The 27,681-nt window shown below is 43.7% G+C and overlaps 1 protein-coding gene across 1 annotated transcript; it reads right to left on the bottom strand.

Annotated features, from left to right (window-relative positions):
- Positions 1 to 242: 242 nt before the first annotated feature.
- On the bottom strand, positions 243 to 25,736 carry LOC139413540 (protein kinase C delta type-like). The gene is made up of 18 exons (XM_071161038.1): positions 25,598 to 25,736; positions 16,526 to 16,661; positions 16,041 to 16,240; positions 15,876 to 15,945; positions 14,903 to 15,062; positions 14,325 to 14,356; positions 14,038 to 14,123; positions 13,225 to 13,354; positions 13,042 to 13,142; positions 7,532 to 7,631; positions 7,230 to 7,360; positions 6,851 to 7,024; positions 6,510 to 6,601; positions 4,363 to 4,425; positions 3,940 to 4,078; positions 2,879 to 3,067; positions 2,631 to 2,759; positions 243 to 2,366 (listed from the first exon to the last, which is right to left on the bottom strand). The coding sequence occupies exons 2-18, from the start codon at positions 16,638 to 16,640 to the stop codon at positions 2,208 to 2,210; spliced, it is 2,070 nt and encodes a 689-aa protein (XP_071017139.1). The 5' UTR covers positions 16,641 to 16,661; positions 25,598 to 25,736; the 3' UTR covers positions 243 to 2,207.
- Between the last annotated feature and the right edge of the window lie 1,945 nt (positions 25,737 to 27,681).

The raw sequence follows: 27,681 nt of genomic DNA, 5'->3' as shown, positions 1-27,681 counted from the left end.
CCGTAAATAAGAAATGGAAGTCTCATGGGAATACTGCTATGTTACGTTCAACATCGCATACCAAAACAAAAAAATGATTTTAGAATGGACATTTACTTGTGCCAATTGTGTTCGTTTCTGTGTCTGTTCACAATTTGCAAAAAGCAAATGCCATTTCTTCTTGAGTGCAGTGATAGCGTGGTTTATAAAACGTCACTCCCTGCTATCTAAAGTGCTTTATATGGTAGAATGACTGAAGTCACTAGGAGTTGATGATTTTTTATTAAGATGTAAAAGATGGAGACAGTAAAAAAAAAGCACATCCTTAGCACACCAATAATATACATTTTACAACAATATACATATAGATATATAGATCTATATACAGCATCTCAATGAGTTCAATTCAAATAAAGACTTTCACATAGCATCATACACAATAAGCACAATAATCATACACCAAATCTTTCCCTGTCCCATATGAGGCTACATGTAACGGCAGCGATTCCTCTAGTTTCTCAGTCTGAACTTTTGGTCTTCTTAACACTACATGGCACACAGTCAAAATGACCACACAATAGAGGCAAAGGCTCCCCGTGCAGTGACGAACTGGACATTTGGATTAAGTTAATCTTTCAAGAACATGTGACACATTTAGAGGTTGTTGTGATTGAGAGGTGGTTGGTGTTGGTATGAGGTCTTTAAACATTTCCTTTCACAGCCACAAACACGCACACACATACACCTTCCAACCCTAATACAAGTCACAACATTAAAATATAAGGCCCCCTGTGTACATCTGGACACCCTAGCATGCACACAAAACAGTAACACCTACAACAGAGGCCCATTCCTGTATACGTTTAAATCCTATAATTTCTCTAAGTACCAAAGACTGCTTGTGCTTCTATTGCAGTCACAAATACTAAACATACAACAGCTCACTCAAGTTGAGGGTTTGATCACATGAATGAGGACACCTTGACAAACTGACCCTGACCCTAGGGTCGTTTCACCAGATGGATGCCTTTTGCATCCCTTTGATATTGTAAGTAGAAATGATGCACCAATATTGAATTTTAAAAGCCTGTAAATTAAGTGCATTATAATTTAAACCACATTGAGAATTCAATAAATCAGATTTTTTTTACCTGAATAAAGGCCAAAATTCTGCATTTTGACATGTTCCTCCATCAACCCTGTGTCACTTCTAGGAACATTTCAACCCACTTAATCCCAAAATATCTCAACATTTCACCATCATTGTAAAGGTCTAGTTATTGTGCTGCTATGACAGTCATTTCTGAAGATGATTATTTATATTCATGTGATTAGTGACGCATTCACGTCTGTCCCTCATTTTTAAGGCCAACCCTTATGCAAACAATTTTTCCTCTTTTAAATAATGGACCATTCCCACCAATTTAAATGATTCACAGCAGTGGACATCAATTGGGTCTTCTGAAAAGCATGGTGGAAAGGGAAGGAAGTCCTCTCTCTCTTTTTGGTCTATTTATAATTGTTTTATCATCTTTGACTGAGGTGGTCGATCTCAACACATTAACCCTGTTCGCTCAATTAATGTTAGGAATATTTTTATTTGATTAAACTTTCATTATGTGTGGAACATAAATATAGTTCCTAATTTCATGAGCACCATGTGGTCCCATGCTCTTCACCACATGAGGAGTAATGGATGATCTTCACCTAAAACCTCAACAATGTTATCGTCAACCCTGTTAGAGGCCCAACGGTAACTTTATCAGTTTGATATTATACGCGAGTTATTTGTTCAAGGAATACTTAATCAATGAGAAAATGTTGGATTTATCTCAAACATGCATTTAGATAATAGTTAGGCAGTTACATAAGTGTCTGTAACAGGGTTGACAATGTGGTACAAATTAAGATAAAATGCTCTTAGTTCATAGGACTTTTATGTCTGAGATGGAAAAATGTGTTTTTCTGTAGGAGACTGCTTGTGCTTCTATTACAGTCACAAATACTGAACATTGAACAGCTCATTCAAGTTGAGAGTTTGATCACATTTAATGCAATCGAATGTTGAAAGAAAATATATTTGTAAATTAATTTCTTAAAAGTTTGCATGTCCAAAAGGCAACCATTTCATGGAACGACCCATTAGTAACGTATCGCTGGCGTCCCCTATGACCCCAGTAATGTCACTGAGAACTAAGAGCATGGGGATTGGTTGACAGGCCCTTCCCTCACTTTTCCAGGAGAAGCTCCATCTCTGGGTTGATGAAGGAGAACCCGGCGAAAGCTGATTGGTCCATGGAATCCATGAAGTTCTTGTCACCATGGGAAAGGCAGGGTTTCTCACTGAGGAACTCCCGGTCGAAGTTGCTGCAGTCATTGGGGGCTTTCTGTTATTGGCAGGAGAGATGTCAATCAGTAGGGAGGATAAGTGATACATGGAGACAATCGGTGATGAATCAAATTATGCCTAATTTCTACTGAGCATTCAGTAGTTAAATTATTGTAGATCTTTGTTTAGATACATGAATGGCTGTCAGTGACAGCCTCTTCTCCCCTTTGAAACGACTCCAAATACTGTGCGTTATATTATGGTAGGCCTATATATTACAACTGTTTTATCATCACTATAAAACCTCATGTCTAGACCGTACCACTTTGGGTCTGAAGGGGGGTTCCACCTCCCTCCTCTCCAGGGCGGGCCAGCTGATGGTCTTGAAGAAGGGGTGGACACGAATGTTATCAACGATGCCTAGCCTGCGAGTTGAGTCTCTCTCAAACAGCTGCAGCGGCGGAGGAGAGAAACAGAGAGTAAGGGATAAAAACACACAAAGGAGGAGAGAAATAGACTCCGAGGCAGAATAGGACACTGTATGGGAGGAGGGAATGGGGGTGAGCAGACCTTCTCCATCAGGTCCTTGGCCTCCTTGGTGATCCAGCGAGGGTAGTGTGGCGTGTCCATGCGGATAGACTCAAAAAGCTCGTCCTCATCATCACCATGGAAGGGTGACTGACCAATCAGCATCTCGTACAGCAGCACCCCGAATGACCACCAGTCCACGGAGAAGGAGTACTTCTGACCCAGCAGTATCTAAAAGTGACGTCATCAGATAGAAAGACACGGTCAGTAACATCATCATAGTGAGACACTCGCAAAGGTATATTTGCAGTGATTGCTTCTAAAATAATACCCTATTCCCTATCGACAGGTTGGTGGTGTAGCAACAAAACCGGAGGAGAGAAACAGTGAGCAAGGGATAAAAACACACAAAGGAGGAGAGAAACAGACTCAACTAAGGGGGCAAAACAGACAGGGTTGGCTTAGATTGTTGATAACATGTAAACTGTACTTAGTCTCCAATTTTTATTGAAAACATAAATACATTTCCACAATGAACACTTGTTGTCTCTCAAATACATCATTAACAGTTGTTGGTTAGCTAGCTTCAAAATTGTTGCCATATTAGCTTAAACTTGACATCAGTGAAAAAAACTCAAAACAGCCACCTATGATTCCCCACATGGCAGCTTCTTGTCATTGTTGCTAGCTATCTCGTCATCCAGAATCACAACAACACATGGACACAGACTTTTGCCCCATTGAAGCGTGCGCATCGTTTTTGTGATGTTGTCACCTAAACCCATCTCTCAGAGTGCACTACTTTGGCTCTGGTCAAAAGTAGGGTACTAAATAGGGAATAGGGTGTCATGAGATGCAGCCATGTAAACAGTATACCCTTAGAAAGAAAGGTACTATCTAGAACCTAAAAGGGTTCTTCGGCTGTCCTCATAGGATAACCCTTTAAATTACCCTTTTGGTTCCAGGTAGAACCCTTTCCACAGAGGGTTCTACATGGAACCCAAAATAGTTATACCTGGAACCAAAAAGGGTTATCCTATGTAGACAGCCAAAGAACCCTTTTGGAACCCTTTTTTCTGAGAGTGTATGTCTGTGTTCCATACCTCTGGAGCGATGTAGTCAGGAGTCCCACAGAAGGTTGTGGCTAGGCTCTCTCCAAACACGTTCTCCTTACACATGCCAAAGTCTGCTATCTTTACGTGGCCGCTATGATCTAACATCACGTTGTCCAACTTCAGGTCTCTGAGGGCAGAAAGACAAAACAAGTGAGGGAGAGTTGGAGGTAAGACAGGATGGGAAGAAATGTGTGGTGTAGAAAGGTTGAGAGGGTGACTAGAGTTGTGACAGTACAGAAAAGCACAGCTAATAATCACATACTCACTGTCCCATAACGTGATACTATCACTATATCAATCCTTGGTGGAAGGGCTCTGGCCATTTTCTTTTATCTGTATGGTAATGTGATTGAGTGAGTAAGAAGTTAGTGAGTGTACATTAGAGTGCTGATGATGGCATTTGCTATTTACCTGTAAATGATCCCTTTGGAATGCAGAAACTGAAGGCCACAGATGATCTCAGCAGAGTAGAACCTGGAGGGAGGGAGAGAAGAAAGGAGGGAGGAAAAAGAGAGATAAACATCACTACACAGTCTAGAGATCCAGCTGGCTGGCAGCAGAGTACTACTCTATCTACTTTCCTATTGAGTTAGTCCCTGAACACTGCTGTCTGTCGCTGAGGACTCCAGTCCAGTGTGTAGCTAGCTGCATTATTGAAGAGGCCATTTGTATAGAGTGGTGCTCAGAGAGGAGAGCTGAACAATGGCCTCATACTGTAGGGTGAAACCTGAGAGGTGCTCCTGGCCCAGTGGCCCCAGCCTAGCCAGAGCTGAAGGATTAGCCTACAGTATCTCTGACCTGCTTCTCTTTTCAACTCTGACATGGGGAAACTGATTGGGCCTTGACATAGGTGGAGAGAGACTGTGTATGCTTTTGTCGCTGGTGATTGATTGGGATTGAGAGACTGAATGATTGACTTGAAGTAAGCTTTGTCCAGACAGGTTTCTCCTCTGACTCTCACTCAACACACAAGTAGATACCGTCACACGCGTCAGCCGTATCTAAGATGTCCTGGTATCAACCGGCTACACACACACCATCATATGGGTAGTTTGTTCAGCGAACAGATCGCTTGATATTTTAAGTAGAAATAGTGCACCAATATTGAATTTTAAAACATTTAGACATGTCCCTCACATTTAGACATGTCCCTCACATGTTTTTCTGACTTCTTGGAATATTGTAACCCACTTGACCCCCAAGTTTCCACCATCATGGTAAAGCCCTAGTTATTTTGTTGTTTTGACAGTCATTTCTGAAGATTATTATTTATTTCATGTGATTACTGATTAATTTACCTCTGTACCTCATTTTAAGGTCAACCCTGTTACGCGAACCAAACTTTGAATTGCCCCTCAGTGTTGCACACAACAAGCTTCCATTCCCCCTGTCACAAATGGATTTGATGTTGAAAACATCTGTGTTAGGGTCAACCCTGTTACTTTATTTGGCACTTACTAAAGTATTTTTTTAATTTAACCTCTTTAGTTGGGAAAACATGTTTTTATGAAGAACATGTGGTCTTTATGACAGAATGTTAAAATTATTGAATTTCTTTACCAAATGACACTACCCAAAAGGCACTCTATTGGTGGAATGACCCATATACACTCACACACACACGCACATGCATGTAGACACACACATACACAGTGTAGTATTCTGGGGGAACCTCACAACAGTATGCCAAATTGTGAAGAGGCAACTCAGTAAGTATTGGGTTTTACTGTGTTAAGTGTGTTTAGGGTGTGGCCCAGTGTCTCTGTGTCACTGCGTTAAGATGCTTAGGGTCAGTTAGTGGATACAGGTTTATTGTTATGTGATAGTGGAACTCATTTGAAACTCAACAGTTCACCAAACTACCCTGGGAAACACATTACATAACCAGGAAACCAAACCCACAAGACTTTCCATTCTGCACTGCCAGCTTGTGTGCTGCACACACACACACGCGCGCGCACACACAAACACACGCACACACACACACACACACAATTAGTTAATGATTAATAGAGTGAGAGCAGAGAGGTGAACATTCTGAGACGGTCCTTGGGGAGCGTGGGTGAGGACAATAGGAGCAGATGCCAATGCTGGATCAGGTATAGCTGGCAACAGTGTAGAAGTGAATGTCTCCTGTCATCTCACCTGTCCTGAGCATAGAGGGGATAGAGGCACCTAATGACTGAAAAACTTTACCACATCCCATTTCAGATCCACACTCTGAATATAGTCTTTCTCTTGTGGGACTCCTGCAAAAACAAATACAGTCACACTGACAGAGAGAGACACACACATTCCTTTGCATGGTGAACAGCTACCCATGAACAGTGACCAACCCAAAATCCACCAATGCATAATTTCCCTGTATGTAGCAGGGAAACCCCATAACCCCATAACACACAGCTACAGTCTCACACTGTGTAAACACCGTCGTTGCTTTATAGCTGTCTGGTTTCCATCAAAGTATTGGTGGTGAGTGTCTGTATGTCTCTATGAGTGAGTAATAGTGACATTAGGGGTGTGTGTTTATCTCTGTCTGTGTGACTGGGGAAACTCACGTTGCTCTGTAGAGGTCAAAGCGTCCCTTCTCCTGAATATGGAACATCAGGTCTCCTCCATTCAGATATTCCATGACAAAGAACAGGTGTTCCTGTGAACAACACGGTCAAAGTCAGGCATCATAACACATACTGTAAAGCTACCTAGCACAGTAGTAGTGTAATGAGCTATGATAGCGAGTCTGTGTTTACATCACTTCTTATTGGAGACAGCTTTTGTAGACACTTATTGTTATTAGTAATGTTAATCAGAAAAAATATTGCTGCTATATGTTGCTATAATAACCAGAATGGCACACAGTAAGAGGACCAAGGAGTGTGTGTAGGGCCACAGTCTGTACCTTGGACTGGAAGGTGGAGTAGAGGTGTGTGAGGAAGGGGTTGTCCCAGGCCAGGGCCAGGACTCTCTTCTCCACCATGGTACACTCCACATCATCATCCATCAGAACCACGTCTTTCTTCAGGGCCTTCACCGCAAACCACTCCCCCTGACCTTTCAACTCTGCCAGCAGGACCTGGGGAGAGGAGGGGGGGGGGGGGGGGTTGAAGAGAGGAGGGACATAATAAAGGAAAGAAGAGAGGAGAGCCTGATTAAATATTATATTGGTGGTAATATTAAAGTCTGTTGTCCCTACTGCTTCATTGTATGTGAACTGTACTGTGGTGAGCTTTACTGCTTTACTGCTCTGGAATCCTGAATGTCTGCTGTACCAGGCTTACCTTGCCAAAGCTGCCCTTGCCTAGGACCTTGTGAAAGACAAAGTTGTCTACGTTGATGAGTGTCAGGTGGGTGAGGCGAGATGGGGGATGCGGGCTGGAGCCCTTCCACAGCCTGCCATAAGGGTGGCCGTCTGGGGAAGACACAGCTTATAAAGTCATCACCACAATTGTCATCATAATCATCATTATAATTAACGTTATATATAAAAACATATTTTACTCCAGACCATTCACACAAACTTGATTTCAACGAATTTAAAATAACAGATCAAGTATATTCATAAAATCAAACACAGACTGACCATTAACATCCAGACCACTAGTGGAATTCCTATTGACTTCCTGATAGACCCCTATATCTGGGTCAGCTAGGGTTGGGTCCAAGCGCCGAGTGGAGGATTTCTGAAAGACATACAGAAAATATAGGGAGAGATAATACATACAGTGGGGAGAACAAGTATTTGATAACCTGCAAAATCGGCAGTGTTTCCTAATTACAAAGCATGTAGAGGTCTGTAATTGTTATCATAGGTACACTTCAACTGTGAGAGACGGAATCTATAACAAAAATCCAGAAAATCACATTGTATGATTTTTAAGTAATTAATTTGCATTTTATTACATGACATAAGTATTTGATACATCAGAAAAGCAGAACTTAATATTTGGTACAGAAACCTTTGTTTGCAATTACAGAGATCATACGTTTCCTGTAGTTCTTGACCAGGTTTGCACACACTGCAGCAGGGATTTTGGCCCACTCCTGCATACAGACCTTCTCCAGATCCTTCAGGTTTCGGGGCTGTTGCTGGGCAATACGGACTTTCAGCTCCCTCCAAAGATGTTCTATTGGGTTCAGGTCTGGAGACTGGCTAGGACACTCCAGGACCTTGAGATGCTTCTTATGGAGCCACTCCTTAGTTGCCCTGGCTGTGTGTTTTGGGTCGTTGTCATGCTGGAAGACCCAGCCACGACCCATGTTCAATACTCTTACTGAGGGAAAGAGGTTGTTGGCCAAGATCTCGCGATACATGGCCCCATCCATCCTCCCCTCAATACGGTGCAGTCGTCCTGTCCCCTTTGGAGAAAAGCATCCCCAAAGAATGATGTTTCCACCTCCATGCTTCACGGTTGGGATGGTGTTCTTGGGGTTGTACTCATCCTTCTTTATCCTCCAAACATGGCGAGTGGAGTTTAGACCAAAAAGCTCTATTTTTGTCTCATCAGACCACATGACCTTCTCCCATTCCTCCTCTGGATCATCCAGATGGTCATTGGCAAACTTCAGACGGGCCTGGACATGCGCTGGCTTGAGCAGGGGGACCTTGCGTGCGCTGCAGGATTTTAATCCATGACTAATGGTTTTCTTTGAGACTGTGGTCCCAGCTCTCTTCAGGTCATTGACCAGGTCCTGCCGTGTAGTTCTGGGCTGATCCCTCACCTTCCTCATGATCATTGATGCCCCACGAGGTGAGATATTGCATGGAGCCCCAGACCGAGGGTGATTGACCGTCATCTTGAACTTCTTCCATTTTCTAATAATTGCGACAACAGTTGTTGCCTTCTCACCAAGCTGCTTGCCTATTGTCCTGTAGCCCATCCCAGCCTTGTGCAGGTCTACAATTGTATCCCTGATGTCCTTACACCCTCTCTGGTCTTGGCTATTGTGGAGAGGTTGGAGTCTGTTTGATTGAGTGTGTGGACAGGTGTCTTTTATACAGGTAACGAGTTCAAACAGGTGCAGTTAATACAGGTAATGAGTGGAGAACAGGAGGGCTTCTTAAAGAAAAACTAACAGGTCTGTGAGAGCCGGAATTCTTACTGGTTGGTAGGTGATCAAATACTTATGTCATGCAATAAAATGCAAATTAATTACTTAAAAATCATACAATGTGATTTTCTGGATTTTTGTTTTAGATTCCGTCTCTCACAGTTGAAGTGTACCTATGATAAAAAAATGACAGACCTCTACATGCTTTGTAAGTAGGAAAACCTTCAAAATCGACAGTGTATTAAATACTTGTTCTCCCCACTGTATATAGAAGGGTGATGAGAGGGAGAAGCAAATAAGACCTTCGTTGTCACCTTTGACAGATATCCATAAACAAAGATGCATTACCCTGTATGGGGACAGGGCTGTAAAATACTGTTGTTGAACAGTCATACTGTAACGGTTTTCTTGATGCGAAGGAGAGTCGGACCAAAATGCGGCGTGTAGATTGCGATCCATGTTTATTAAACAAACGTAAAACACGAATCAAAATACAAACACGACAAAATAATAAACGTAATGAAAACCGAAACAGCCTAAACTGGTGCAAACTAACACTAAGGACAATCACCCACGACAAACTCAAAGAATATGGCTGCCTAAATATGGTTCCCAATCAGAGACAACGATAAACACCTGCCTCTGATTGAGAACCACTTCAGACAGCCATAGACTTAACTAGAACACCCCACTAGCTACAATCCCCATACATACACACCACATACAAAAACCCATGCCACACCCTGGCCTGACCAAATAAATAAAGATAAACACAAAATACTTTGACCAGGGTGTGACAGAACCCCCCCCCTAAGGTGCGGACTCCCGAACGCACCTCAAAACAATAGGGAGGGTCCGGGTGGGCGTCTGTCCATGGTGGCGGCTCCGGCGCGGGACGTGGACCCCACTCAATCAATGTCTTAGCCCCTTCTCCTCGCGTCCCTGGATAGTCCACCCTCGCCGCCGACCATGGCCTAGTAGTCCTCACCCAGAACCCCACTGGACTGAGGAGCAGATTGGGACTGAGGGGCAGCTCGGGACTGAGGCAGCTCGGGACTGAGGGGAAGCTCAGGAGTGAGAGGAAGCTCAGGAGTGAGAGGAAGCTCAGGCAGGTTGATGAATCTACCAGATCCTGGCTGGCTGGTGGTTTCGGCAGATCCTGGCTGACTGGCAGATCCTGGTCGACTGGCAGATCTGGAAGATCCTGGTCGACTGGCAGATCTGGAAGATCCTGGTCGACTGGCAGATCTGGAAGAGTCTGGTCGACTGGCAGATCTGGAAGAGTCTGGTCGACTGGCAGATCTGGAAGAGTCTGGTCGACTGGCAGATCTGGAAGAGTCTGGTCGACTGGCAGATCTGGAAGAGTCTGGTCGACTGGCAGATCTGGAAGAGTCTGGTCGACTGGCAGATCTGGAAGAGTCTGGTCGACTGGCAGCTCTGGCTGCTCCATGCTGACTGGCTGCTCCATGCTGACTGACAGCTCTGGCTGCTCCATGCTGACTGGCAGCTCTGGCTGCTCCATGCTGACTGGATGCTCCATGCTGACTGGCAGCTCTGGCTGCTCCATGCTGACTGGCTGCTCCATGCTGACTGGCAGATCTGGCTGCTCCATGCTGACTGGCTGCTCTGGCTGCTCCATGCTGACTGGCTGCTCCATGCTGACTGGCGGCCCTGGCTGCTCCATGCTGACTGGCGGCCCTGGCTGCTCCATGCTGACTGGCGGCCCTGGCTGCTCCATGCTGACTGGCGGCCCTGGCTGCTCCATGCTAACTGGCGGCTCTGGCGGCTCCTTGCAGACTGGCAGCTCTGGCGGCTCCTTGCAGACTGGCAGCTCTGGCGGCTCCTTGCAGACTGGCAGCTCTGGCGGCTCCTTGCAGACTGGCAGCTCTGGCGGCTCCTTGCAGACTGGCAGCTTTGGCGGCATCCTGCAGACAGGCAGCTCTGGCGGCTCCTTGCAGACTGGCAGCTCCTTGCAGACTGGCAGCTCCTTGCAGACTGGCAGCTCTATGCTAACTGGCAGCTCTATGCAGACTGGCAGCTCTATGCTAACTGGCAGCTCTATGCTAACTGGCAGCTCTATGCTAACTGGCAGCTCTATGCTAACTGGCAGCTCTATGCTAACTGGCAGTTCTGAACAGGCGGGAGACTCCGGCAGCGCTGTAGAGAAGGAAGGCTCTAACAGCGCTAAACAGGCGGGAGACTCCGACAGCGCTGGAGAGGAGGAGGGCTCCGACAGCGCTGGACAGGCGAGGCGCACTGTAGGCCTGATGCGTGGTGCTGGCACTGGTGGTACTGGGCCGAGGACACGCACAGGAAGCCTGGTGCGGGGAGCTGCTACCGGAGGGCTGGGGTGTGGAGGTGGCACAGGATGGGTTAGACCGTGAAGGCGTACTGGAGATCTTGAGAGCGGTGCTGGCACAGGACGTGCAAGGCTAGGGAGGTGCACAGGAGGCCTGGTACGTGAGACTGGCACCATCTTCACCAGCAGACTAACACGCACCTCAGGACGAGTATGGAGCGCTGACCCAGGTGCCATCAAATCCCCGACACGCTCCGTCGGGCGAATTCCATGTTTAAAACACCAACACAGCAACTCCCTCATTTCTCTCTCCTCCAATTTCCCCATTAACTCCTTCACAGTCTCTGTTTCGCTCACCTCCAATTTCCCCATTAACTCCTTCACAGTCTCTGTTTCGCTCACCTCCAACATCGGCTCTGGTCTCCTCCTTGGCTCCTCACGATAAACAGGGAGAGTTGGCTCAGGTCTGGCTCCTGACTCTGCCACACTCTCCCTGAGCCCCCCCCCAAGAAATTTTTGGGGCTGACTATGGGGCCTCCGTCCGCGCCGCCTTGCTTGCTTCGCAAACTCCATTCTCCTATATCCTTCCGCGCACTGCTCCATCGAATCCCAGGCGGGCTCCGGCACTCTCCCTGGGTCGACCGCCCACCTGTCTATCTCCTCCCAAGAAGTATAGTCCATACTGTACTCCACTTTGGGCTGTTCTTGCCTGTTGACACGCTGCTTGGTCCCTTTGTGGTGGGTGATTCTGTAACGGTTTTCTTGATGCGAAGGAGAGTCGGACCAAAATGCGGCGTGTAGATTGCGATCCATGTTTATTAAACAAACGTAAAACACGAATCAAAATACAAACACGACAAAATAATAAACGTAATGAAAACCGAAACAGCCTAAACTGGTGCAAACTAACACTAAGGACAATCACCCACGACAAACTCAAAGAATATGGCTGCCTAAATATGGTTCCCAATCAGAGACAACGATAAACACCTGCCTCTGATTGAGAACCACTTCAGACAGCCATAGACTTAACTAGAACACCCCACTAGCTACAATCCCCATACATACACACCACATACAAAAACCCATGCCACACCCTGGCCTGACCAAATAAATAAAGATAAACACAAAATACTTTGACCAGGGTGTGACACATACAGCATTTCACTTGACCCCATTGTTATACGGCCTACATAATGCTGACTTAAGAATGACATAGCAGCTTATTCAGTCAGACCTTAGTCATAACATAATATATAAACATAGTGTCCAGGGGAAGGTAGTTAATTGCTATTGGCTAGACAGGGCCATGATAAGGAGCATTAGGGTTGATGGAAGACTCAGCACCCCAAAAAGTCTTCCTGTCCATAAACATACCAGGGCCCAGTTTTTCAGAAGTTATCTATCTGGATTTCACCCATCGGATAGGATAAAATGCATAGAAATAGAATGAATAGAACAGACAAATCATTGACTTCAATTGGGACTCCCGTCCTATTAATTATTTTTCGATGCATTTTATCCTACCCGATAGCCGAAATCCAGAACTTAAAAAAAACTGGGCCCAGGACAAGAAGCTCAGGTTCCCATAGCCATACAGATACAGTAGATCTGGGTCAGGTGTCACACGCATTCAGTAACATATGTCAACGCACATACACCCACACATGCACTTGCAAGAACACACATTCACACACATGCCTGCACGCTTGCACATGCACACAATCAGCTCCCTCACTCACCTGGCTGACTTGTGTAAGTGCTTCAGCCAGTAGTTTCTGGTTGATTCCACAAAGGTTGGCCACTTTATCCTGACACTTATGATGCACATTCATGGCACAATCTACAAGAGCATAGAAGAGTTACAGTATATAGTTAAATACAATGACAATGCAGACACAACACACACACACGCGGCTCCTTACCTTCACACTTGAGGCCCTGCCTGACCAGGCCCCACAGCAGACTGCCACAGTGGTCACAGAAGGTGGGACTCATGTAGTTGTGGTTCTTGAAGCGGTGTGGCATGTCGATCTTAAAGCGCTCCTTCTGGAACTGTGATGGACACACACACAACTCATCAACACCCAGATCCATCGGTACCAGGGGGGAAAAACACCCGCCTGGGAGGGTACCTCATGGCCCGCGCATCTCTCTCTCTCTCTCCTTCCTTCCTTGTTCTCTCCCCATCTTCTTTTGTTTTGCGTGCCATGGTGTTATTCTTCCTGAGCCTAGGTCCTGTCTGTAGTAGTTTCAGTGGGGTCCTGTAGACTGTCATAGACAGGCACACTTTCTCTTGGTCTCCTCTCCTACTCTCTCTCTAGTCTAGAGAGGGCCTTATATACGCCCCTTTCTAACTCAGAACACACCCCTTCTCACCAACCCTCACGTATGAGTGAAGGTAATTCCGTCCTGTTTGAATGTAACCTCTAAGCTCAGTTACATGTGCTCTTTGGCCCTTTCTATTGATGAATATTGATGGGGATGTGAGGGGACCTCATCCTTGGTCGAGGTTACATGTCTGATTGATGCTTGCCAGTTTGGACTCTGACCCTATGACACCTTGACAGCTAATGGCATCACAGCTATTGTTCACATTATTAATGGAGGAAAACCTCCTGACCAGTTTAGTCAATGGAACGGAAAACTCATAGGGAGTAAACTCCACATTGGATTGACACAAATAAGTAAATTAATAAATAATCTAATGAATTACTTAATTAGTAGTCCCAACGTACCACAGTGTCCCGGCTGTTGGCTGCCGTGCCCGTACACCTGCCGATGATCTTGTCGATGCATTTCTTGTGAATAGCTGCATTGCATTCTGGGAGAGAAGAGATATGGAGTACATTGATGACAGGTGAGCACCATTCATACAGGCAGATATCGAAGTCACTGGTAGGGCTGTACAATCTGCTCTGCATTGAGGTAGTGTTTATAACTACAGGGTTTATAGATGTGTATCTATGATGTTATGTGTATGTGGTTGTATAGCAGTAGGTTGTCCACATTATTGTACACTTACGTCTGCACTTGTACCCTTGCTTGTTGAGCCCCCTGTAGAATACAAAGGTATAAGAGTGAGAGATTGTGGAGGGCCAGTGATGATGAATGGAGACACAGTGAGAATGGACTATATAGATGACAGGTGAGCACCGTTTATACAGCAGCACACAGATACTCATCCACCATCTCCAGAGACACAACCTATTCTACTACAACACAACTCCAGTTTAATAATACAGGACTAGTAGTGGAAGCTGTGCTGATTTTGCAAATACATTGCTAAATGTTGATAAGTCTTGTGTTGGTATTTCCAGACAATGCAAGACTTCTGACCCACTCCCGGAAACACAACCCCTAAAGTTAGATAGATAGGGGGAGATCATAGGCCATACTAAGACATTGCCTTATCTTATCCCTCCACTCAGTCTCTCAGTATAAAGTAGACCGACCAAGACGTTGCCACTTAAATTGGATGAATGGAACTGATAATAAAACTTGTAAATAGGGAATGACTTCTGTTAGCATGAAGCTAACAGAAAGTAGAGCTAGGAGTAAAGAGCCATGAGGACAGGCGGCTGGACAACATTGATAACTTACCAGACAAACTCTCTGCAGACGGAGCAGAAGGTGGGCTGTCTGAAAAAGGTGGCGATGAACTCGTGACATTTGACCTCGTGGATCTTGGCCTGTTTGATGGCTCCTCGTCTGCGGTTTATGGTGGGACCCCCTACCTCCTCCTTTGTGGGAGGCTTTCCCTCTATAGGTGACAGGGAGAGAGTCAGGCTAACAGCACAGCCTTATGGTTAAGAAACATCACTGTAGCGTTAGGAACAGTAGTGGCAACATTTGGAGTGATTGGTCCACTGTTGGTTTGAGAAAACAGGCAAAACCTTATAGAGCCAGTAAGAGAACTATGTTGAAAAACTAACAGACAGCTATTCATACACAAAACCTGGGTGTGTGTGTGTGTGTGTGTGTGTGTGTGTGTGTGTGTGTGTGTGTGTGTGTGTGTGTGTGTGTGTGTGTGTGTGTGTGTGTGTGTGTGTGTGTGTGTGTGTGTGTGTGTGTGTGCGTCAGAGTGAGACAGATGACAGCGGAATAGATAGCACGTACACACAGTAGAGTGGGTCTTTGTGTAAAAGGATAGAGATAAAGACTTTGGAACAGGGACCAGGGACTCTGAGGCTGATACTGTAGATATGATTCAATGCAGTGGACATATACTCCCAATCTCTCCAAGTCCTCTCTGTCCATGCTGACACCCCCACACACACACACACACACTCGTGGGGACCAACAAAATGTCCCCAGTTGGTCAAATTTGTGTTTGTTTACTATTCTTGTGGGGACTTTTGGTCCCCACAAACACAAACAAACAGTTTGCTCTGTTCCGTCTTGCTCCGTCTGTACTCCAAACGTGAGCATTGAACAGATGAGAACCAAGGGAACAGACAGACAGCTTCAGAGTGACAAACATGACATATAAAATATAGATCACAAACAGACCAGATAGGTGGGGAACAGAGGAGGATGAGAAGAGTAGAGGTGGGCTTCATCTCCTGAGTCTCACCTGTATCAGTTGCTCCCTCCAAGAAGTACTGCACTGCCATCATCACCTTCCCTGAGGGCTGCAGGTCAACCTGAACCCACACACACACACACACAATCATCTGCAAGTTAGACACAATTCATGCAGGACAGTAGAGAATCAGACTGTAGTCAAAGTCCCTCTTACCCAGAATTCAGCGTGGCCGTTGGCCTTTTTGCAGCGCTCGGCAAGGACAGACATGCCCACTGTGACCTCGGCCAATGGCTCCTCTGCAGTCTTCATCAGCAGCACCTGCAGGACACGCCCCTCATAGATGTGGGCATCGAAGCTGGCCTTCCAGGCTGGGAATATGGTGGGCTTCTTCTGAACCAGCGTCTTACCACGCTCTGGAGAGAAGGAGGGAGAGAGGGAAGGAGGGGGAGGGAGAGGGAGAGAGAGATTAGATAGAGGTTAGAAAGAGAGGTTAGATAGAGATTGATTTCTTTCATACTCTTGTCTAATAATCTAAAAGCCTGCATATCTGTACAACACTGGTCCTCGTGTATGACTTTCATAGGACATACAGTATAAAGTATTTAATGACAGGGTTACAATGTGACTGTGTGGGACAATGGGACTAATATATTTCTACTATAACACACTAGTAACTATAGTAATAGTCAGATTCTCACCGGTGGTGAGGGCCTCCTTCATCTTGATGGCACAGAAGGGGGTATCAGAAGGGGCCAAGGGGGACAGAACACCCAGATCGTAAGAGTTGAAGGCGATCCGCAAGAAGGGTTCCATGGTGACGCGTCACTGGGCCACCTGTTCAAAGACATGGCCAAGCAGAATGTAACCACAGCAACATATTTCTAGAAACAGTCCATCACTCAGCCTTCTGTTCATACGTACATGACAGACGTGATTCAGTTACAGATGTAGGATCTTAATTTGAGACAGTTTTCTACAGCAGGAAAATAATCCTGCAGCAACAGGAAATGTCAATTGTTATGTGGATTATAATTACTGGACATTTTTTGTAGGGGTTGGTACATTTTTAATTAGGGCAAATCAAGTCTGACATTTTTAAGTGGAAATTACAAACTTTAGAAGCCTTTTTAAACCTTGAATACACCTCTTAAAAATTTTCCTGCAACAACGGGATGATCAAATTAAGATGTGGCATCTGAACATCACCAATGGTGATGAGAGCTATACATACACATACACACACCCTGCATCACCAGTCACATGCTACTAATATGAATATTTGTTTCATTCATTGTTTGATCATTGTAAAAGTATAAGCAAAGCCTAAAGTGTGATATGTATCCACTCAAGAAGACAAGCAAAATGGATAAGGTAGAGGGAAATGAGGAGAGACAGAGAGAAAGGGAGAAGAGATTAGATATCAGTCCCCTAATCGAGTCATATGACAGAAAGAGATTGTGTGTTTGCGTGCGTGCGTGTGTGTGAGAGTGAGAGAGATGTGTGTGTGTGAGAGAAAGAAAGAGATTCTATGAGTCACTTAAACAAACAGAAACTGTCTCTGTGAAATAGGCTTGAGATCCATCACTGAACTAAATAATGATTCAAATCTGAGAAACAATGCCCTTCTCACATACTGCAACAAGTAGACTTTGACTTTAATGACACTGTGAACTACCGGTTAAACTTAAACTAAGGGTTCAATATCACATTAGGAGAATCCTAATTCAAAGCAACACACTCGTAGGCTACAGTAGGAGCACAGAAAGGCAAAGCACTTCTGTCAATGACAGCTGCTTTGATCATTTTGTCCGTGAGAACGTATGTATGGTGTGAAATTATAGTAGCAGGTGTTGAAGAATGTGCATGTGCATGTGTGTGTGTGTGTGTGTGTGTGTGTGTGTGTGTGTGTGTGTGTTGACATGTTTAACTATTCTTGTGAGGACCAGAGGTCCCCACAAGAATAGTAAACAAACACATTTTTGACTAACTTGGGGACATTTTGTTGGTTGCCACGAGGTCAAATGCTACTTGGTTTAGGGTTACGGTTAGAATTAGTGTTAGGGTTAGAATTATGATAAGGGTTAGGAGCTAGGGTTGGTTTTAGGGTTAGGGTAAGGAGCTATGGTTAGGGTTAGGGTTAGGGAAAATAGGATTTTGAATGGGACTGAATTGTGTGTCCCCACAAGGTTAGCTGTACAAGACTGATCCTCTCTGAGTGTAGCTCTGGGAGTGAAGGTATTTCCCTGCATTCCTGGGAGGGAGCAGGTCTCAATATGTCCAAAGTCCTGTGTTTCTGTTCACCAGCTCTACACCACCACCCATACACATCAACAATAAGTTAGGAGACAAGGAAATGGAGGCAGAAACAAGGACAGAAAAAAAAAGAAAACGTTAAGAGGACAGAAAAGAGGTGGAAGAGAAACAGGAATGTCATGCAGTACTAAAGAAGGTGTCCATGTGTTTGTTCAAGCCTTGAGCTGTGCTGCTTTCAGGTGTTGATCAATAATAAACTCTGTGTGTGCGTGCCTGTGTTTGTGTGACTGCGTGCATGCCTGTGCGTGTGTTACCAGGGAATCACAGAGATTGATATTGATTACCTATCAGATCAGAGCCTGGGTTGACAAGGACAAGGGACTCTTTCTCTTCCTATGTTCAAGAGCCATTGTTAACTAACCTTGTCCACCAGTTAGTTCTCTCTCTGTACAGTATATGTGGTAGCAATTATTTATGTAGAGCTTATCAATGTGCTGTGAGCTCATAATCCCTTCCGTTTTCTCTCTCTCTCTCGCTCTCTCTCTCTCTCTCTCTCTCTCTCTCTCTCTCTCTCTCTCAGACATGCATCCACACATCTTCCCCTTATGACTCACAGACAGCTGACTGATAGCACCTCAGACAATAACATCACACACCACTGGGCTCTATTTGGTAAATCAACCACAGGCAGTAGCGTATATGTTCAGGGGTGTGTCAGGAATAGTTTTGCTTTTTTCACTATCACAATTATTGGCGCACTTGATGGCATTGGCTCGAAAGAGCTGGGTGTGTCGAGGCTTGGCCCTCACTGGCCAATCAGAGCGTATTCAAAGGCAAAATATGTGGTTGCTTCAATTTGTGTATTTACAGTCTTTTATGTATTGCGTATAATCAACTCAAATTCCAATGTTAGTTCGCTATAGTTTGTTAAATGGTTTACAGAAAAAAAAATACAAAATGTAGACCTACCTTTTCCAAACACGTTAAGTAATTGCTTGGTTTTTATGTGAAAATATATACATAGAATTAGCACTGATATAGGGGCTAGGATTACTGTACATTGCATTATGGCTGAGCATGGACATGCCTAACGTTGTCAATAAGCAATATTAAATGAATGATTGATAAAGCCTAAGAAGATAACGAATAATTGTAATCAAAACGAAACAACTTGTTTTAAATCGGCTATGCCACACTTACAGGCACCATCATTTCTCCCCATGGGCATATAATATTAAAACAACGCATACAATGGAGGGTTTACGTACATCCAAACTTTTCACAGTTGCTGGACAAAGATCTAATATAAATAGAAAGGGAGAATATCCACGCAGCGTTATACTGCTCCCAATAGGCCTATGTTTTATGAACATAATCGGAACCATTTTACAGATCAGATCGCATTCACACATCTCCAGAAGTTGCGAGCGTGCGAGGAAGGTGAATCCTTCTAAGAAGTTTGGCTGTAATAAAATGTAACGAAAAACAAGCCACCATTTTTTTTAAACAACAATAAATACATGTAAAATGTAATGATATCATAATATATCCATGTTTTTTTTTTAAAGACAGGCATTGCTGTTGAACCAGCCTTCGTTATAGCAGGCCTATGGGAGGGCTTGGGTTTTGAACATATGAAACGGAAAACAAGCTGTTTTTACTGGTTACATATGACTTCTAAATAGGAGGTTCACCAGTATTCACCAAGGTTATCATCTCTCGTTTCATGTTGGGCATGGAAACGTAGACTACATCAGGGTTTTACGCACGTCCAAAACGGGACCTGCGAGGCTCAAATACTGTGGGCCTCTCTACAATGCATAAAAAGGGAATGTCAGCTCACTGTTTTACTCCTCTCAAACTTGATATTATAATAAAGCTTTGGTGATTAAGATTTATTTTCAAGCGGTTTCAGGAGCCAAGCCCTTTATTGGCAGTCTTGACTACTTTGCATTGGGCAGACAAAAAAAGCCTTAATTGAGAGGAGGGGAGGCTATATTTGGTTTTTAATCAAATATAAATAAAATGGGAAAAAATACGAGTTTTTATATTTCTAAATACAGGTACCAAAAGTACATTGGGCTACTTTTGTTCCATGTGCATATGGGCAGTATGCGTCATTGCTGGATAGTCTGAGTTTCCGCTGTCAAAAGGAATGCCTTAACCAACTGTGTTAGCGCTAAAACCAGCTTTTGGTTGGTCTTAAATATCCCTATCAGCACTGCCTGAAGTCAGCACTTTGGGTCATGTTTTTAAGGACACGCCTATAATATTTCCACCTCTCCCATCTGAGTGCAAGCGTGCTGGTGTTAGACAGGTAAATTGCCGAACCTGGCGTTAGAGCTGGAAAATGCCAGTGCACCAGTTTTTACATGACGAAATTTTAACTAACGTGCGTTTGACACGAAAATAGAGCCCACTCTCTGTCAGAGAGCTCTTTACACTGCGTGTCTGTGATCTGTCAAACTATGGAAGGGATTCTTACAGTTTTTTTAATCGCTTCGGTACAATTTTCACAAGTATTTGGTCAATTTTCACAACTCTTAGTACAACTCAAAATAGATAATCAAAAAGGCAGTTGTTTCACAACTCTAAGCACATTTTGAATTGACTAAGTACACCACACAAAATCATATAGTCACTTTTTCACCAAACCTACAAACCTATATATATATATATATTTCACCTTTATTTAACCAGGTAGGCTAGTTGAGAACAAGTTCTCATTTACAACTGCGACCTGGCCAAGATAAAGCAAAGCAGTGCAACACAAACAACAACACAGATACACATGGAATAAACAAACACACAGTCAATAATACAGTAGAAAATAGTCTATAAACACCTTATCAGTGTTTCATCTACATGTTCATATAAAGTAGTTGCCTTTCACATTGCAATGCTCACATTACTTTTGACATGATTATCTTCTCTTTTGTTAAAATATATTTTACTATTACTTAATCCGACTGCTCTTAATGGATGATCACTTAAACATTTGGTAAACATTTAGATTTGCCATGTAAACTGGTTTGTCTACAGATAACTACAGATAAGCAGATGTTACAGCAGGCGCAGCGAAATGCTTGTGTTTCTGGCCCTTACAGTGCAGTTATACAATATCAATACAATACCAATACGCAAATAATCCAGAATGTCCAAAACAAGAAAGGGGGAGGTTCATACTGCTTTACTAAAATTGCGTTGGCCAAAACAGTGCTGTAATACTATAATATATGCTATTTATGTAGCAGATACTTTAATCCAAAGTGACAACAGTCCACACATGTTGGTATGTGACCCCAGTGGAAGATGTTTGCTTGTCATCCCCATGAGCATACCACCCTCCTTCAGGCCATGGATGAGGCATGCAATGATTTCAGTCCAGACCTAAATCAGGCTTGGATTCGCCATGCCAAAAGGTTTTTTCCCAGGTGCATGAACAATGAGGATATTCACTGCGATTTCGATGGGAACCTATGGCCAAATGCTCAAGTTTGATGCAAATGATCACACATGGTATAGACATTATGGAAATGTGATGTTTAGTCCATTTTAACGGGTAGTGCAAGTGTATTGCCTAATGTGAAAACAGTGTAATGTCCTGTCATTTACAGTACTGTAGCATACTACATTCAAAGGGCAATTTGTATGTATCGTACTTTTTTTTCTATTGGGTTACCTGGTTGTTAAAATAACAAAATTGAGAGAAGAGATAGAACGAGGATCGGAACCGGAACGAAAAGCTCCACTCTCTTGCAAGTTACGTAAAATCTATGGGCCATATATTCCCTCCTGAAATTCGAAGGATGCTAACACCTGCGAAATTGTGATTTGTCCAAATAACCAGTGATAAAAAAAACACCGGAACTAATGCTGCTTGTTATCTCACGCATCCCGCTGTATCATGACATATCTACGGTACCATTTATGTTTACGTAGTTTGTCCATGAGAGATTAGAGCCAGTAGTGTACTGTACTACATATAGTGCAATTTAGGGTTGAAGTTTGTTACCAAACCAACGGGCAAGAACAAATACTTATGATCTAACAGAGAGAGGGAGATGAAGGGAGAGTGGGATGAAGGGAGAGAGAGCGGTAATGACTACAAGATTTCTAACACAGACTCATAACTTAAATGTAATGGGCCATTCAAAGTGATCATTATTCAGCTGTTACTCTATGACACAGGTCCAATGCAGTCACAGCCGAAGCCATGGCAACTAGTGAGCTGAACGATGTTACAGTGTAGGCATGATCTTCTGATCGTTGAGCTGTGCAATTACAAACACTGTAATTGGCTTAAAAGTGCTAAAAATGCAACAACAAAAAACACCACCAAGATGGGGGCCTCTAAAATGTTCTCTAAAATGCAGGCCCATTGCCACGCCCCTTGTCACGCTCACCACCTAAACCCCTTTTTAATCCAGAAAAAAAGCCTGGTAGCATATGGATAAAGATGACCACCCTGTGATGGAGGACGCAGCACAATGCACAGTCCAGTATTTATAGTGGGACACAATGGAATAGGAAGTTAAATGATATCTTTACTCCATGTACCTTGTACACACTTGTACAAACTTGTACACACTTCCACACACACATGCACGCACGCACACACGCACGCACGCACGCACGCACGCACGCACACACACACACACACACACACACACACACACACACACACACACACACACACACACACACACACACACACACACACACACACACACACAACATCATCAGATCAGTACAAGTTGGTTAACGGGTGGGTGTACAGAAATCATGTCTTGTTCTTGCTTCATCTGTGCGCTGTTTGTCAAATGTGGATGTGGTTCACAAAATTCAGTTGGCATTATGATAAGACACAGTGTTGACTCATCAAATGAAATGCAACTTAAAAAGGGGCTTCTTTTCGCAAGTAAAGTTGCATATAAAAGTTTGACAGTAAATGTATAGAAACTACCTTTGTTTTCAACCTAGTTATTAGTGAACAACAAACATGCAGAAGTGGTCATGACATGTCCAGTAATTGGGAAATAAACTGAACAGTGTGGATAAGTGGAAGTCTTTAAAACTGCTTCTACATCAATGGCAATGCCTTGCATCATGCATGTCACAATGAACCCACAGAATGTCATGATCTTGAGAAACCCCAGAGTGCTTTGAAAGCAAGGTATTACAAATGAAAAATAATGTTTTCTCTCATTGTCTCATAACTGAGTAAGGTCTGGCTTTATTTATTTAAATGTGTTGACAGTCTGCTCACAATAAGACCCATGCGTTTACAGTTGAGAATAATTTGAAGAAGGGAAGACCACGGTTGGTTGTCTCATGGATTGATTGTCACTGCTTATTATTACTGTGTAATCATTTCAACATAAACATGTGTGTCCTCTATAGAAGAGGTCCTTCATGTGGTCAATTCAGGACAGGATCACAAAACATTGAGGTGAGATGGTTAATAGAATGTTTCATGGTTGAAAGTAAACATTTGTATGCTTGTTATTTCTTTTATAAATAGTTGATGGAAGTATCCATAAAATATATTTATTGGAACGAGGAAAGGGATAGCTTTATTTCAAGCCTCTTTGTGAGTTCCTAGGTCAAGCAATGTGGTAACTAGCATCTTAATTAGCATTGGGGTGGTTGAGGATGGTTGTCAAATTGATGTTGGGGTTGCTTGTTACAATCTGACAACTATCCCCATTGTAACAATGTACCCAGTAAGCTAAATGACGATGAAAAGATGCCTAGAATACTTATTTTCCAGATGTTGAAAATACATCTGTTTCACAAGTTTGGACAGCACACTACAGCACAGCACACTACAGTGTAAAACAGTTTAATTTGGTAGAGTACAGTACAGTAGAGCAAGATAGAGTACAGTTTAGTTTAATTCAGTAAATTATAGTACACCACAGTACACTTGAGTACAGCACATTATATACTGTGCTGTACTCTACTTTACCTTACTGTACTGTATCCTACTGTGCTCTACTGTACTATACTGTACTGAACTATACTCTACTTTACTGTACTCTACACTACTCTACTGTACTGCACTGAGTTCATTACACTTTGATTTACTTTACTGTACTGTACTCTACTATGCTCTACTGTATACTGTGCTGTCCAAACCTGTGAACACACAGGCATCTCTGATTGGTTCAGATTTAGTCAAAACTGTGAGTCATGTGACTCCGACTGAGAATCAGCAACATTCTCACACACACACACACACACACACACACACACACACACACACACACACACACACACACATATATATATATATATATATATATATATATATATTCATCCAAATATCTGATGGTTACTGTTGATTTTATTAAGTGTTGATATGACAATTTGAGTGGAGTAAGAACTACAATGTCAAAGCAAATATTCAACTATGTTTAATACATTTTTACTTATTTATTTTTATTATGTTAGATAGAAATACTATACACCGGATAGGTGAAGTGAAAAGTGTTATTTTACAGTGTCAGCCATAGTAGTATAGAGCATATTAGGGTTAACTGCCTTGCTCAAGGGCACTTCAACACATTTTTCACCTTGTTGGCTCGGGTATACTTGGCTCTGCCCACCTCCTTACTTGTGCTGCCCACTATGATTCATTTGCTCCATTGGAAACGACAGGCTGTGGTCTATCTTGGGTTAGATATAAAAATCTTTGCCCATACTGTGTGACAACCAACCCTGGATGTGGCTGTTTGTCACAAGTGGTGTGTTTAATGGCTTGTAACTAACTCTATGTTGAAATAAGATAGGAGGATACAAAGGTTCCCCATTTCAACCCAAGACCTTGGTATTTCTCCTAATATTGAAAATAGTCTTGTGAGATATAGCCTAATGGTGGGGCTCCCGAGTGGGGCAGTGGTCTCAGGCAGTGGTCACTGCATCTCAGTGCTCGCGTCACTACAGGCCCTGGTTCGACAACCGGCCGTGATTGGGAGTCACATAGGGCGGCGCACAATTTACCCAGCGTCGGCCGGGGTAGGCCGTCATTGTAAATAAGAATTGATCTTAACTGACTTGCCTAGTTAAATAAATGGTGTTGAGAAATACACAATTAGTCAAAAGTATGAAAACCAACCACGTTTTCCCCCAGTATTCGAAAATGCCAAGTTTCTATTTGAATAATTCATTTGCCCCTTGCACATGAAATTGTACTGTACATTTTTTTTTTACCCGGAATGTAGCGGATGTCAGTGCACGCCAATATCAATATATAATATGACAACGTTTTCTTCATTTTCTGGGGTTACGGAAATACTACCTACCTAGTATTCACGCAAGCTTTCCGCAAGCTTTCGTAAAGTTTCCAGTGCACTGTATGTAGCCTAATGTTTTCTTCAATAAAGCCTATTTAAATTATCAACCTAAAAAAGGTATTAAACTACATTGCAAAACGTAACAACAGCAAAGTTACGAACGTATATGCGTCTTTCTCAATTGTTCAAATGACCGAAAGTATTTCCCCCTTGACTTACCTCGTCTTGCAAATGTAGGGATTATTTATTGTTCTGTGACTTTTATTTTTCTTGTCTTCCTTCCCGTTGCTCGTTCTGTGATTCCGTTGATCGAGGAAGTAGCCTTACTGCTCGCTTGCTTTGTAGACCGTGGCAATGTGACGTCGACCAGGTAGCTACATACACACTGCACTGTGGACGCAGCAGTCTTAGTTATTATGCACAAGTGTCCTCGTTTGGTTTCACAGATTCTTGGTCATCTCCTGTGTAACATTGAATGATCTTACTATTGTACACACATCATGAAACATTTATACCAATGGGTGATGATGATTGATTGCCATCTTCAACATTTGGTTTTACAATAGTGCAACTGCTTAGTCAAAACTGCATCCACTCTCTCACAGCATTTCACTGTGACTTGTTGTAGTCTCCTAAACAGGCTAGAGTGTAGTATATGTGCAGTACTGTGAGTATGTCTGTCCTAAAACTCTCTATGTGGGAGAAGACTTGGGCTGAGTTTTACGTAAAGTCCTGATGTGTGTGGGTTTGGATCACACGGGTAGGCTGTGGGTGTAGTCTGGGTTTGGGCAAAACTCTGCGGGTGTGGAGGTGGTAGAGTTGGCTGCTGCTGCTGCTAGCACTGTCCCTGAGGCTAAACTGGCACCAGAACTGTAAATTACTCAACATCATCCACTGTTTCTGCATCATGTGCAAATATATCCACCCCACACGCAGGCACACACATAAGCTCACGGCACGCACATTGGCAAACACGAATTCACAGACACACACACCATCACTACTAAAGAGCTCATCACAGAGTTAAGTTAAGTGCACATATACATTTGTCTATAGCTATATAGAGGCTTAATTATACATTAATTAAACTGTGTGTGTGTATGTGGGTGTATGCATGCATGTGTGTATGCCCTGCTGTACGGTAAGACATCTGTGGGACCGGTCCGTACAGGTGTGTGTGTCACTGCTCTACTCCAGGCATGGTTACATAACAGGTAGATCCTGACTCATGACAGAACTGGGGAAGTCCTTATCCTGCAGGACGCCCTCTGCACACCTGTGGGTGTGGAACTCAGCTTCTGACTCTGCACTTTTGATTTAGTACTACTACCTCTCTCGCACGCACGCACGCACGCACGCACGCACACACACACACACACACACACACACACACACACACACACACACACACACACACACACACACACACACAGTTGATTGTTGCCCCAAAACTATCCCACCAACCACTGAGAGTGTGGGGCCAGGACACCAAAACCTCTGGCTCCTTCAATCCACTGCTTCCATCTCTGTGGGGTGTGACTCTGCAATATGGCCCTGTCTCTGTTTGCTCGCCTGCTGGGCTGCAGAACACTGAGGGGAGGTACATTTAGCATGTTTAGATTACATTGAGCGCTGGTTTCCTGGTGGATCTGGCTCCACACAGCTGACTCTCCCAGCTCTGCACTGACATACATGGCTCTAATGCTCTAATAGGTCACAGCTACAGAAGCAAGAGGTCACAGCAGCCGGAGGAAGATAGTGCACGACTATGTCCCAAATGGAACCCCATAGAGCTCTGGTCGTGCACTATATATGGAATATGGTGCTCTTTGGGACACATCCACGGTTAATGACCACATGCTCACCCAGAGGGTCCATGATGTACATGTTCCACTGATACTTTCTGACTCCTCTGCCTAGTGGTACTACTATCTATCTCTACTACTGAGTATCTACACGGAGTCTCTTTGGTAAGTTAATGAGAACCACTCAGTGTAATGTGGTAATGTGATCATTGTTTGATTAAATTGAAAGGAAGCCCTGTCATGCTGGTGAGCATAATGGGACTTTGCGTTGTTATGAAAGCCCAGCTAATGACCCCCAGCCAATAAGATACCTTTATCCCCCAGGGACAGTTAATACCACTCACCACCACTACAGACAGACATAGCCCGAGTCCCAAATGGCACCCTATTCCCTATACAGGTATAGTGCATTACTATTGAACAGAGCACTATAGGCCCCGGTCAAAAATAGTGCACTAGGAAATAGGGTGCCATTTGGGACACATCCATTGACACGGA

Source organism: Oncorhynchus clarkii, chromosome 7 (genome assembly GCF_045791955.1).
Source record: "Oncorhynchus clarkii lewisi isolate Uvic-CL-2024 chromosome 7, UVic_Ocla_1.0, whole genome shotgun sequence".
In the NCBI taxonomy this organism is placed as follows: Eukaryota; Metazoa; Chordata; class Actinopteri; order Salmoniformes; family Salmonidae; genus Oncorhynchus; species Oncorhynchus clarkii.
The sequence above is the reverse complement of the archived record's forward strand: the minus strand, read 5'-3'. Positions and strand labels throughout refer to the sequence as shown.

Bases quoted from the DNA above. Each gene is read 5' to 3' on its own strand.
- LOC139413540 (XM_071161038.1), bottom strand. From the start codon at position 16,640: ATGGAACCCTTCTTGCGGATCGCCTTCAACTCTTACGATCTGGGTGTT. The intron at 15,063-15,875 runs GTGAGACTCAGG...TGTCACCTATAG, and splicing joins GGAGGGAGCAACTGATACAG to AGGGAAAGCCTCCCACAAAG. The intron at 7,025-7,229 runs GTAAGCCTGGTA...TCCTCTCCCCAG, and splicing joins GCAAGGGCAGCTTTGGCAAG to GTCCTGCTGGCAGAGTTGAA.